The sequence below is a fragment of the Mytilus trossulus genome, chromosome 10 (genome assembly GCF_036588685.1).
Source record: "Mytilus trossulus isolate FHL-02 chromosome 10, PNRI_Mtr1.1.1.hap1, whole genome shotgun sequence".
Classification (NCBI taxonomy): Eukaryota; Metazoa; Mollusca; class Bivalvia; order Mytilida; family Mytilidae; genus Mytilus; species Mytilus trossulus.
In genome coordinates this window covers 25,538,284-25,553,480 of record NC_086382.1, presented here as the reverse complement: position 1 = coordinate 25,553,480, position 15,197 = coordinate 25,538,284, and the positions used below count along the sequence as shown (strand labels likewise).

At 31.6% G+C, this 15,197-nt stretch overlaps 1 protein-coding gene across 2 annotated transcripts in view; it reads left to right on the top strand.

Moving 5' to 3' along the window:
- Positions 1-14,957, top strand: part of LOC134687098 (glutamate receptor ionotropic, kainate 2-like) — an 81,669-nt gene extending 66,712 nt beyond the window's left edge. For both annotated transcript variants that reach the window (XM_063547083.1, XM_063547082.1), the window contains exons 9-16: positions 937-1,038; positions 1,200-1,313; positions 1,842-2,051; positions 2,589-2,931; positions 4,709-4,926; positions 8,402-8,624; positions 9,947-10,212; positions 11,102-14,957. In XM_063547083.1, the coding sequence (XP_063403153.1) occupies positions 937-1,038; positions 1,200-1,313; positions 1,842-2,051; positions 2,589-2,931; positions 4,709-4,926; positions 8,402-8,624; positions 9,947-10,212; positions 11,102-11,272 (1,647 nt within the window). In that variant the 3' untranslated portion in view covers positions 11,273-14,957. The remainder of the gene's footprint in view (positions 1-936; positions 1,039-1,199; positions 1,314-1,841; positions 2,052-2,588; positions 2,932-4,708; positions 4,927-8,401; positions 8,625-9,946; positions 10,213-11,101) is intronic.
- Positions 14,958-15,197: the final 240 nt, after the last annotated feature.

The window sequence follows — 15,197 nt, the reverse complement described above, 5'->3', positions numbered from 1 at the left end:
TTTTGCCATGTGATTAGGGACTTGTCGATTTGATTTTCATCGAATTTCAGTATTTTTGTAATTTTTACAAGACTTTAATATCCTTTCTGGATATCATCGATGAAGGGTCGCTATATATACCGTATTTACTAAGCAACTGTTCCTTAATAGTAAAAATTAAGAAATCTGTTTTGATCGTTTAAGAATGCCATTATTGACGTTTACGTTATAACAGCGGATATGTACCATTTCAAAGCAAAAAACTATACAAAAACACTACACTACACACTGAAAACAAAAGTTTGAGCTACACGAATCCCATCAAAAGTTATAAGCTCAGGTGAATCAGAAGTATTAAAAGAGGGACAAAAGATATCAGAGGTACAGTCAAAAAAGAAGACAGGACGAAATAATGCGACACAAATACATAAAACTTGAAGACTAAAAGAATGAGGCCCCTCATGGGGGGTCCTAGTAATCACATAATCACCATTTTTTTGCCAATATAATCACAAAATCATTAAATATTTGCTTATCTTTAGTAATCAAATAATCATAAACTAAAAATACAGTCCTAGGTAATCAAATAATCATGAAATATTTGGCTTAATAATCAAATAATCATTAAAAAAACGGCCAAGTAATCACATAATCAAAAACCCCAGGAGGGCCCTCAAGAATTAACCAAAACTATTTTAAGATAAATAAACGGTTATCTTGTTTGTTTGATTGTGTGACTTTACGTTTGAAATAATGATTTTTGAATCGACAGATCTTCATAACTTAAATACATTGCGAACTTTTCATTTTTAACGACCTTGACTACCCATCAAGGTCATGCACGGTCAGGTAATGCCGAGGTGTTTTATACCGTATGGGTTTTGTTCATTGTTTGAAGGTCGTATGGTAACCTACATGTTTGTCTGTGTACATTTTCTTCATTTTATCTCTTTGTAGATGGATTTTCAAAGTTTGACTGGAAGAGTTCAATTTGAAAATGGTGAACGAAGAAATTTTAATTTGGATGTTGTAGAACTTACTAGAACTGGACTTCAAAAGGTAAAATTATCATAATCTATCATATTATCAGCTACCAGTATGTGTGAATATTTTTCGTTCTAATTAAATTTTAAATAAAACTTTTTTGAGATTCACTCAATCATGGCATTGGGATGTGTAGACTGTTCTATCATAACACATAATTACTTGTTATATTTCAGATTGGTACATGGGGTCCGAAACCAGGAGTAAATATAACAAAATCAGAAAAAGAAAGAAAAGTAGAAGTTGAAAAAGATTTAAGCAAAAAGGTGTTGAGAATAACAACAAAAGAGGTAGGAAAAATGGAAACGATTTGTGTTACTAAATCTAACATATATACACCGAACAGTGCTTGTCCTATAAACAAATATTAAAGTATTGCATATTTTTTGTAAACATTGATACATCAAGTATCATGTTGTCATCGTTAGAATTAGTTCATTAATTTACATTTCCAAAGAATGTATTAGTTTCACAAATATAAGGACTTGGTCACCAGTCAAGAACTTTTGTGCTGAAATGTATTATTGAAAGGGTCATTTAGAAATTAACTAGATTATTTCTTAAATGTTATCTCCACTACTAACCGTTTATTGAAATAAGCCCCGCCTCCCTCCTAACCTAATATGGAATATACTAGTACACGGTCTCCACGCGGTACCTACCTGAGATATACTAGTACATGGTCTCCACGCGGTACCTACCTGGGATATACTAGTACACGGTCTCCACGTGGTACCTATCTTTCTTGCATATCGAGGAATCTAAGAAAATAGATGTAGGATGTTTGGTTTTGATTTGAATTTGTGTCTACTTTTTAGGATCCACCATACGTAATGCGTCCTGAAGGCGAGGTAAAACCAGGTGCTCCCAAATTTGAGGGATTTGTAATAGACGTTCTTGAATTGTTGAAGAACAAATTAAAATTCAACTACACAATTGAAGCTGCTGATGGTTATGGTAGTTGTAAGGAGGACAAGCGGACTAAGAAAATTAAGTGTGATGGTATGATGAAAGATCTTGTAGAAGGGGTATGTATACTTATAGATGTGTGTTTATTCTACATTGACCAGATGTATATGGAGGGTTGAGATATCACAAAACACGACGCATTTTTACGCCGGCCCCAAGTCAGGAATCTCTAGTCTTGTTGGTTTTGTCGTCTTTTTGAAAATAAAATGTTTGCATTTTTCGAGGTTACATTTGTAGTGTGGCTCATTTTCACTGGACTAGTATACTTTATTGTTTAGAGAGTAGATGAAAAAACATTCCCGAGTGTGGCATCTTTTCGCTGCATTCACGACTCGGTTAACATTCTGCTCAATAGTCCAAATGTTGTCTCTTTTATTCTAATATAACTGTAAAAGTGTTTTCATGAAATGATATTCATTTAAATTAAGAATTAGTTTTGAAATATTATTTTATTAAAAATAAAATCAAGGATTTTAACTTTGTTTTAAAATAAAAAATATATAATTAATTTATTTACTATAAGGACAGTCAAGTTTAAAACCTCCTATCTATTTAAGGTTCTGTAACCAAATCATACATTTTTATTTCTATTTTAGAAAGCAGATCTTGCAGTTGCTGGAATGACAATTACATACGATAGAGAAAAATACATTGACTTCACAAAGCCATTTATTAATCTAGGAATATCTATCCTCTTCAAGAAACCGGAACCTGCACCTCCAAAACTCTTTTCGTTTTTAGACCCTTTATCAACAGATGTGTGGATTTATTTATTGGCAGCATTTATGTGTGTTAGTTTTATGTTGTTTGTGATAGCCAGGTTTACACCATATGAATGGTGCAACCCACATCCTTGCAATCCAGAAACAGACGTTGTCGAAAACCAGTTTTCCATCTTAAATAGTCTTTGGTTTTCAATAGGAGCTCTCATGCAACAAGGTATTCATTCAGATTCAAATTTAAAATATTCCAAAATTAGAATTGTATGCTTAAATTTAGATAAAAAAAACCATATAAAGGTTCTAATATATTAACGAAATATGTTGACAACATTATTTATACTGCAATAAGCTATTTTACTATACAGATAAAGCTATACGTATAAACGTTAGCTTTATACGTCAATGACCCCAACTAACCTATAAGCCCCGCCTCCTTATTGTATTTCATCAACAACGCCACGTCACAACCATGACAACGTAAAGTAACAATGGTCAAACTTTAATGAATTTAAACTTTTATGTCTTCAAATTGGTTATTTATACACCATGATTATCAAATGTCATTAATTAAAATCAATTTCCCTTTTGTTATTTCTAATATGTCAATGTCTTATCGACTGGACTACGCTCATAGGGAAATACCCCAAAATGGTACCCCAAGAGGGAAATTCCAAACACTTTTTTAAACAATTTTTGTTATATATTTTTTTCATTTTTAAATATTTTTTTTCGATTTCAGTATAAAAACAATATACGTATAGTGTCTTGAAATTTGAAATTTATTTGTATTCGGCACGAAACGAGAAAATGCTCGGTAGAACCTCGCATTTTCCCGTTTCTAAGCCTCATACAAATAAATTTCATATTTCAAGACACTATACGTATATTGTCTAATTCTAACATGACGTCCTTCAAACGCTTTGAGTACACACCCGTGGTAAAATATGAATATATTGGTTGGGCTGTTCCGATTGTACTCTCACGTCATATGATTGTTTATGAATGAATTACACGACGTCATAGAATGATGACGTAATAATTTAGGCATTTTACGGGAAAATACACGCTTCTGACTCCGAAAATCATCACAACAGGGAAATGTGAACAAACGTTCTAAAATGTGGTATAAGACCTTTTTAAATATATATACAAGATATATACGTAAACTATCATTAAAATTCATTCAAATTTATCTAAATATGTTATTGTAAATAGTTTGAGCATGTCTCAATTCTGTTTGCTCCGTTCTTTTACGCCAATCTAAAAGTGCGTTAATTTATGGGAACGGCAAATATTTGCCTACACCTAGAGCGCTTCGATCCAAAAGAATTGCCGTATTTGTCTTATTAGAATCGAAATAATTCATGGGGGCTTGAATATATCTAAATTTTACCACGGGTTGTCCCTTTATGCCGATATTTTACTCCTCGCTATCGCTCAGGGTAAAATATTTGTCATAAAGGGCCAACCCGTGGTAAAATCACGATATATTCAAGCCCCCATGAATTATTTCTTAAATTTACACTTCACTTTTTGTTATTTGTTATTTGAAAGAGATACAGCAATGACGAGAAGCTTGCATATATTAAAACAATGACATATTTGTCCTTACCAGTGTTTGATATATTTGTCCTTCCGGCGGAAGTAGGGTTTAATCAATTCAAATTAAACAAGCTGGAAGTACAAAGAAGAAAAAATTATTATCATAGAAAACAAAAGATAATCCGTTTTTCTAGTAGATGCCCTGGAAAAGTACTGATATCATGCATTGCGTGCCAATTTTGCCAAGACCATCGAATCTTTGTCTAGCCGTTTATGACCCCAAAAAGGCCATATATTTAAATTGTATTTTCTGAGAGACATACAAAAACGTGCAATGTAAACATTACAAAATCCTATCGTGACATGTTCCCAATATTCATTCTCTATTTCAATGATTGTTTATAAATTATCTTTCCCAAATGAATATAAAGCAAATAATTCACTGCTTTCAGGATCTGAGGTAGCACCTAGAGCGATTTCAACAAGATTGGTGGCATGTTGCTGGTGGTTTTTCACCCTTATAATAATATCGTCTTACACTGCCAATTTAGCTGCTTTCTTAACAGTCGAAAGAATGGTATCCCCAATAGAGGGAGCTGAGGATCTGGCAAAGCAAAGTGTTATAAAATATGGTACTCAAAGAACTGGCAGCACAGCAAAGTTCTTTTCGGTATGAACATTTGATTTGCACATATATATTTCTTTAATATAGATATTTATAGATTATCGTTGATTATCTCAACGACATTGATTTTCTTGCTAGAGCTGGAACAGCGAACCAATGATAATCTGTTTATCGCTATTTTACCTATGACGACGTTGTCATTTTCAATATCAATTTCGTTAGCAACGCCACGTGGCCTCCTTAGTTTCTAGCGATAATATTCCTTATCGGTCGTCCCACTGTCTATATCACTCTGTTCAGGTCTTAATATTATAGGGTTATTGCATGAATATTGGGGAATATTGTCCCGAGTAGAATTTTATATTGCATGAGCTTGCGAGTGCAATATATGTTCTACGAGGGACAATATTCCCCAATATTCATGCAATAACCCTTTTATTGTATAGCAATATAATATTTGAAAGTATAAATTGGTATAAACTAACGTTTTGTCGTTGAAGACGTCATGAATTTTGAAGATTTATTGCACTAGTGCAATAATAGAATTTATTGCACGCTAACTTTTGGTTACTTTCTGTGGAAAATATTATATTGCTATACAATAATATTCCATATCATGTCTTTGTGACGTCAAATACGTTGACCCGGCCTTAATAACTTTGACCCGGACATATCGCCGACGTCATAATGTTTGAACCGACGTTAATAACTTTGACCCGAACTTATCAAGTCATCTTTTGTGTGCTGGTGAACCAAATAAAACACTTCCGAAACACGGAAATATAACCCGATAAATCGATTATCAGATTATCTGCATATTGACATTGTAAAATATCAGCTTCTTGACATTATATGAAGGCTTTTTGATCTCGTTCGCTAAGCTCACTCGACAAAAAGCTTCATATTATGTCTCGCAGCTGATATTTTACGATATCAACATGCAGATAACCTGATAATCGGTACATCTCAAGCGAGAAGCATGATATGAAAATTATCACAAAAAAAGATCAAATGAAAAATGCACAAAATAGCGATAACATGGTTTATCCGCAATTTGCCCATTTAGGAGATAACTGTAATTTTAAACTCCGACAGTATTAATTGGTGATTTGATGTTCGCAATTTGAGTTTTATTGTGACGCGTTAGCGGAGCCAGTAAACGGGTATTTGCGACTATCAAATGAACAACTGATGTCTTCGGAGCTTAAAATACAATATTGTCATATCACTTCTAATGAAACTAACAGAAAATACAGTCAAATCATACATTTAAAATCTAGCATACGTCGTCTATGCTTGCACGTGTTTTTTCATTGCACCATTGGTGTCATGATAATTGGTGACATTATCTTATCAAAATTAACATAACGATGTTACATGAGAATTTAAATCTGATTTTACTGCCTAATATTTTGCAGATTATGAACAGGATTATATACTGGAAAATATTAGGCAATGACGTCATGTAGCGATGTCAAATGCATAAAATTAGTCCATCCGCATCTTCTTATTAATGAAATGCACACGACTTCATTCATATAACCGAAACTATCCCAACGTTTGTGACGCGTAAACGTCTTTTAAACACTTTTTCATCTTACTTCTCATACTCAACAACAACACAAAGACACTTATATCACCTGATACCTTTGATAACTAATTATCATATTGCCGATAAACAGAATAATGACATTTTAATTTTTAAACTGACTTTATCAGCTCGAATATCAGCTCGCCCTAATGGGTTCACTTGATATATTGCTGATCAAGTCATTATAAATAAAAATGCCACTTTTCAATGTCTTTTACGTCGTGTTTAATATATTGGAATCTGATGAGATTGGGTTCAAGTGAGAGGTTTAACTATCTTTAAAACCTGGTTTAATTCACAATTTTCTACATAAGAATTTGTCTGTACACAGTCAGGAATATGACTGTTGTTATTCATTTGTTTGATGTGTTTTAGTTTATAATTTTGCTATTTGATAAGGTTCTTTCCTTTTGAATTTTCTGTTATTTTCTCTTCCACCAAATATTTTGGTTAGAATATCTTAAGATTATTACTAAAAGTAAAGATAATTTGTTGATACATGTATCAACACGCTGTTTTTATACGACAGCAAAAATAAAAAAAAAAGTGTTGGTCGTATATTGATATCTCGTCGTCGTCGTCAGCGTCGTCCGATGTCCGGATAATTACTTTAGCATAAGTAAACAGAAATCAATGAAATTTTAAACACAAGGTGTGTGACATAAAAAGGAAGGATGGGATTGATTTTTTTAGTTTTGATCCCAATAGTTTAGGAATTAGGGGCCAAAAGTAGTGTCCAAAATTAAACTTTTTTTCATCAAAAATGGATTTATTGGGGTTCTTTTATATGCCGAATCTAACCGTGTATTTAGCTTCTTAATTGTTGGTCCCGTTTTCAAAATGGTCTACATTAAGGTCTAAAGGGTTCAAAATTAAACTTAGTTAGATTTTATCAAAAATTGAATTATTGGGGTACTTTGATATGCTGAATCTAAACATGTACTTAGATTTATGACGATAAGCCCAGTTTTCAAGTTGGTCCAAATCGGGGTCCAAAATGAAACTTTCTTTGATTTCAATAAACATTTAATATATAGGGTTTTTTGCTATGCCGAATCTATAAACCATGTATTTAGAGTTTTGATATTTGGGCCCCTTTTCAAATTGGTTCACATTGAGTATCATTTTTGATGTATGTGTTTGTTTGTTATTTTGTAATTGTTCGTTATATTTCATTGTATATTATGAGGGCCTCAGGGAAAATTCGTTTTATCGCTAACTGTGTAACCCTCTTTAAATAAAGAATTCATATTATTATTTTTATTAAAGGGTAAACAATTGACCTTCATTTGATTGATTTGATCAAAAATTGAATTCTTGGGGTTCTTTGATATGCTGAGTTTTACCATGTATTACTATTTTTAATAATGGACCATAATAAGTAAATAAACTCATCATAGATACCAGGACTAAATATTATATATACACCAAACGCGCGTTTCGTCTTCAAAAATTTCCATTTTTTTTAAGTTCTTAGACCACATTCATTCTGTGTCAACTATTTAATCACACTCCAAATACAGAGCTGTATCAAGCTTGAGTGTTGTGTCCATACTTGTCCCAATTGTTTGACCTCTGCGGTCGTATCGGTTCGGTTTATAAAAAAGTACTTAGTATTTTTCAGGGTAATGATAAACGTCAAAACTTATTAATAAATTCTAGTCCAAAAGGTCGAAATCGCAAAAATTAATAAACTCATCGTAGATAGCAGGATTTAAATTTTATATAGATACGCCAGACGCGCGTTTCGTCTAAAAAAGACTAATCGGTGACGCTTGAATCAAAAAATGTTTAAAAGGCCAAATGAAGTACGAAGTTGAAGAGCATTGAGGACCAAAAATTCCTAAAAGTTTTGCCAAATACAGCTAAGGTTAAAATGCACACAATACATTCAGAATTTAAAGTATTTGCTTTGTTATTATAATACAGGACTCAGTATTTCCAACTTTTCAACAAATGTGGACGACGATGGACAGTGATCCCGATAATTTTGTTGGTAGCAATGTTGAAGGAATGGGAAAAGTTGAAACTGGCAACTATGCATATTTTGCTGAATCTACTTATATTGAATACGTAATTGCCAGAAAATGTGAATTAATGCAGATTGGTGGTCTGCTTGATTCAAAAGGATATGGTATTGGATTGCCCGTAGGTAAGTCATACTTATGTGAATAAACTCATCATAGATAACAGGACTAAATTTAGTATATACGCCAGACGCGCGTTTCGTCTACAAAAGACTCATCAGTGACGCTTGAATCCAAAAAAGTCGAAAAAGCTAAATAAAGTACGAAATTGAATAGCATTGAGGACCAACATTCCTAAAAGTGTTGCCAAAAACAGCGAAGGTAATCTATGCCTGAGGTAGAAAAGCCTTATTATTTTCTATTATTATTCACATTTGCAGTAATATTATTATTATTATAAAACATGACAGTTGTTTGCAGAGCTTTTTATTTCCAGGATTAAAAAACGCTTTGTTAGAAATGTCCTAACTAAGCAGTGGATTTCATCCTTTGGCGATTCTCTATTTTTATTGTGTTTAGAACAATTACATTTTAATTAACTAGGACAAATGTGAATAAGACAATTTTACACGTGTAAAAGATCGGAATCCATGTACATGTAAATGTAAAAATCGTTTTTTCTGACAAAACATGAGTCCATTCAATAAACAAACAAAATACTTTGAACTTTACAGCGACAGTCTTCGTTAGAACTGTTGATATCGCATAGTTACAATAAATCATATATCATGTCTTGCTTGAGACTTTTGTCTTTCAAATATTATTTACTATTGACTTATATTATTGTGCGTTTGAACAAGGTTCTTGGCGAGGAGTATGACTTGTATAAAAGATGATTTTTTTATGACCCACCAACGATAGTAGAGGGGCATTATGTTTTCTGGTCTGTGTGTCCGTTCGTCTGTCCGTCCGTTCGTCTGTCCGTCTGTTCGTCCGTCCGTCTGTCCCTCTTCAGGTTAAAGTTTTTGGTCAAGGTAGTTTTTTTAAGAAGTTGAGGTCCAATCAATTTGAAACTTAGTACACATGTGCCCAATGCTATGATCTTTCTAATTTTAATGCCAAACTAGAGATTTGACCAAAAGTTAACGGTTCACTGAACATAGAAAATGATATAGCAAATTTCAGGTTAAAGTTTTTGGTGAAGGCAGTTTTTGATGAAGTTGAAGTCAGATCAACTTGAAACTTAGTATACATGTTCCCTATGATATGATCAATATAATTGAAATGCCAAATTAGATATTTTCGTCCAATTCTACGGTCCACTTAACATAGAAAATGATAGTACGAGTGGGGCATCCGTGTACAATGGACACATTCTTGTTTCATCCAACTTCCTTGTCCTTTCTCTACTTTGAGTTTGAATTCTTTAGCTATTTTCATTGATTATTTGCCTTGCTTTTGTCTTTATTTACACGTCCACTGTAAGCAGATTTCCTTTTTGTTTTAGGTTCGCCATATCGAGACGCTATTTCTGATGAAATTTTAAATTTGCAAGAACAGCAGAAGATAGCTGAACTTAAGGTCAAGTGGTGGCAAAAAGAGCGCGTTCAAGGTGGAGTTTGTGCAGAGGTTAAAAAGAGTACAACTAAAGCATTGTCAATTAAAAATGTCGGAGGTGTATTTGTTGTCTTAGCTGGAGGAGTAATCGGAGGATTTTTCATATCAATGTGTGAATTTGTATGGAAAGCCAGGAAAAATGCAAAAGAAGATAAGGTAAATATATATGTTTCTTTATTAAACTTGTAAATACATCACAAGGAAACGACTGGTCCTCAACCATAATCTTTAACCTTGTACTGTTTTCGGCCAGAATACTATTTTGATAAGAGCTGATGAATGATTATTTTGTAGACAAAATAAGCGACACAAATTATTAACACAAGGGTCGGAGAAGTACTGCAGAAAATGACAAAATCATTTAATAGACTTCACATAATATCTTATATTCAGACACGAGAGCCATGCATTCAATTAATTAATAAATCTATTAGTATTTCAAGCTTTCTTGCAATAACGTCTGACCTTACATAGACATGTCAGCACTTCGGTGATGAAATGAATATCAATTATATGGTAATTTTTATAAATTTTCTGTTTACAAAACTTTGAATTTTTCGAAAAACTAAGGATTTTCTAACCCCACGAGTAGAATACCTTAGCCGTATCTGACACAACTTTTTAGAATTTTGGGTCCTCAATGCTCTTCAACTTTGAATTTATTTGGCTTTTTTAACTATTTTGATATGAGCGTCACTGATGAGTCTTATGTAGACGAAATGCGCGTCTGGCGTACTATATTATTATCCTGGTACGTTTGATAACTAATAACTAAAGTCATGGCTTGTTTATACGACTGTCATACAAGTGAGAGGTTTAGCTAGCTATAAAACCAGGTTCAATCCACCATTTTCCACATTAGAAAATGCCTGTACCAAGTCAGGAATATGACAGTTGTTATCCATTCGTTTGATGCGTTTGGACTTTTGATTTTGCCTTTTGATTTTGGACTTTCCTTTTAGAATTTTCCTCGGAGTTCAGTATTTTTGTGTTTTTACTTGTTTATAACACTAGATATACTACAACGTTCATTATTTTGTTTCAGCAAACATTGTGTTCTGAAATGTCTGAAGAGTTCCGGTTTGCTTTGACTTGTTATGGATCTACAAAACCAACTAACAGAAAAAGCAGTTTAGAAATAACAGATAATGGAGTTATTCAGACAGCACCAATGCTTAGTAATAACTATGGGGGTTCAAAAGAATATTATGCATGATAGATGCAACGTTTCGGAATCTAATACGTTGTGGAGGAAAACGTACACCAAGACATGATTCATATAAAGTGTCCGCAGCAATAGCTATACAGCTAATTGTTTGACTTACTGTATACTTGTGAGAAGAAAAAAACAGTGATATAGATTCTGAAACGATGACTTCAGGTGAATGTACTAAATCTTATAATCAAATCAGGAGACATATTTTGATGTTGAGTATTACAAATAGCAGTTTTGTTGGTTGATATACATTAATCAGTATTTCAACTGGTATTGTGCTTTAAATGCGACAACTTAAGTGATGTGTATTAATTTTAGAATTTAATTTAGTTTAGTCGTCGAGGTTTCAATCTTCACATGTTGAGTGATAATTTTTATGGATAAAAAAAGATAATCACTCGATCAATTTATTTAAGATTTTAACAAGACGATGAGCATACTCATCAGCAGGGTATTAATTTTTCATGTCTAGTGAGCCAGTCAAATCTATCTACATAAAAAAAAATTGTATTTATGTCGCGATGAAAACTGATGCTACATGTATGTATAACTTTTATTGTGTGAGAAGAAATGCGTTTCGCATTATACTTCTAATCGATTATTATATTACATTTATTTAGTTTTGAGAAAGTGCCTTTGTGATATGTAAATAACAAATGCTTTACGAATAAACTGTATGTTTCAATGTAGGACATATTTAGCTTTTGTGAGTGTTGTCCAAAGTCTTAAATAATCAAATATAAAGTTATATTGATTGAATTAAATGTATCGCGTTTTACTAGGCCAATCCGGAATGTGGCTCCATGTTTTAAACGATATGGGGTTATGGACAATAGAATAAAATGTAACTACCAAAGTAATCCTCGTAGAAGAGGTTTTTAATCTCAAACTGCCATTTAGATCTAAACAAACATAAAGTAAGGCCAAGAGTTTAAATTATTTTACTACCATTTTTTCCTGTTTTAAACCAAGTACTTTTAAGACATTTTCCTCGCAATCAAGTATTGTTAAATACTGTTCAAAACAAATCAGTAGTTGGTATTTTTTTAGACAAAATAGATAAAAAAGACTATTAAACAGTCTGAACATAGTATGGACAGATTTTAATTGGCTGCAAGGGAATTATCTGAACTGTAGTGAATTTACTGCAGTTAAGCTGTTCAGATCCAGTTGACCATTTCATTTCAAAAATTGGTTTAATTTTGCAATTATGTCTCTTGCAATAATAAAACTTTCACATGTGTTCTATTAAATATTGATCTTATGTCTTAAGATATGCAATATGATGTGTATATTATGAATATTTACCGTATTGTTGATTTGACTTTAAATAATTTGAAATCAACAAAGGTTATGTGCCATTTGTATATATATATTCATGTTTTAAATGTTTGTGTCATGCTATTTGAATGGATGAAACTATAATTGCTTTAAATCAATTATTCTTACAAAAAATGATATTTTGTTACATACTAAAAAAAATTAATGTTAATGATTCGATGAGAAAGGAAAACACAAAATTAATAATATCATTGTGTATTACGACTTGCCTGATTCATGTTTTCACGATTATGGTATTTCTTTTGAACAAGTCCTCTTTTTTGGGGGGGGGGTAAAGGTTAAAAACATGTTTTCTGCGACAACAAAACTTACAAGGCTTTGATATTCTGGCGACAATCTAATATATTTCCAGCATTGTTTACAGCATAAATCCTTATATGAAAGTTTGATATGTATTATCTTCCTGCTTTTGACAATGCTTATTTATTTTCTACTTTCACTATTGTATTTTAATTTATTCAAACATAAGGAATCATTTTATTTATATATAGGTATTTAGAAATTTAAAAAAGTACACCATTCATCCTAAATTAGGACCACAACTTACTTGAACTGTACCTATCTATATGATAGATTACACTTTCTCCACATTATGATATTCTAAGACAATACCTTAACATTATTCAAATATCCCACGCATATTATTGGTTATACTTCCTTTTTAAATTATAATACGTGTGATGTAAATAAAAGATCTTAAATATAACATGTCCTGAGCAATATCATCCGTCCATAAATACATGTTCATGATAAATATGTTCACATCTTTGTATGCCGTTTGTAGATATAAATGTTAATAAAAACAAGCAATTGTCATTAACATCACGTGATTTGTCATTTAAGTATGGTACATTAGCATTTGTATATATTTGCATTGTGTGATCTTTTTGTTGTATCTTTTGTTATAAATCGTCATCTGAATTGCAATAATGTACTGATTATGTAACATTTGCCAAGATGCTCATTGTTCAAATTGTTTTAGGATACAAAACATGAATATACTGAAAAGAACGGGCACCAGAAGAAGTGTAATCTTACACCAGCAAAGGGCATTTACATTACCGGGTTCATATTTAATCAAGTAGATGTTAAATAGACAGCACACAATATTTTTTTTCAAATTTGTATGTTAAACAAAGGATGATATCAAATTTTGAATCCTATTTATTCAAACGATAAAAAAAAAAAAAAAAACTTTTTTTTTATAACTTATGAAGCGTCACAGTGAAACAGTTTTCAAAAATGAAAGAGATTATTTATAACCTTCTGTCGAGTTCTTATTTTTGTTATATATTTTGTTATATAAAACATATGAGGAAAACAATTCGCAGTATTATAGTAACAGTATTAGAAAGAGCAAGCAATGATACAGACTTTTTCAAATATATGTATCAAAAAAAGGGTTTATATGTTTATGTTATGAATGTTTGAAATGAAAGGTACCTTGAATTCTTATAATCCTGATCACTGTATAATTAGAAGAATAAGAACTTTAGTATTGAAACAGAAAAATTCTATAATCCAGTTTAAAGGTGCTTTATATAAAGTAATAAGAATTGGTACTATTCTCTATAAAGTTAAATATTTGCATTATGGTTTTGTTTCCTTTGTATTGTTATAAACAATAATTAAAACAATTTATAATGATTGTACGGAGTAATTGACGTTATGCTGAAAAAAAGTTTATCACCTTAACGTCACTCTATGTCTTCCATTGAAGTTTACATTTATTATACTTATCTGACACTGCAGTGGAGTACCTGTTTCATATATTCATCGAAGTGTATATTGAGTTATTTTGAAATAATGTAATTCATAAAAGTAGCACAGTCGAATCTACAGTGTCGTTGCAAACATTAATGTAAATACACCAGCTAAAAATCATATCACATATTGGCAAAATATACAGTATATGTTCATATGACATTAAAGTCAAACATACCATTTTTTATGATCAAATGGAACACCCCTAAACAATTTGATCATAAATAATGGTATGGGTGACTTTAAAAGATAGATACTTATGATAAAATAAAATTTATTTTGTGTTTAGGTAATGATGAAAACACAAGAATACAGACTTATCGTTTTACAAAATTTATACCTTGTCAATTTCATTTGATCGTCAAATTATTTAAATTAATAAATCAACACTTAAGAAAGTTGATTTTAAAAACTCGAACTTTGATATTAAACAAGAAGAGAAAACAAGAATTAGAATGACAACGTTGATAGATTATTCATCTTTTTATTTTTCATCACTATCATTTATATTTAATCATTGTATCACTTGTTATGATGTCAAAATGTACATATCTCTGAAGGAATAAAATATTTTTTAGAATTTAAGACTTTTTGCTTTTTGAAATAACACACAAGGTATACAAATAAAACAAGATGGTAATGGCATGCGACACAACACTTATTTACCAACTTTATGGCAAACATATCGTGTTTCTAGCAACAGACCCTACGTTTTCGACATTGTATCATAAAATGAATGTCGTAATCATATTACATTAATACAAGTAAAGACCATTATCGTTTTTTTTTGGTTTCATTGTATTTTCTGTGCGGTCTTAGA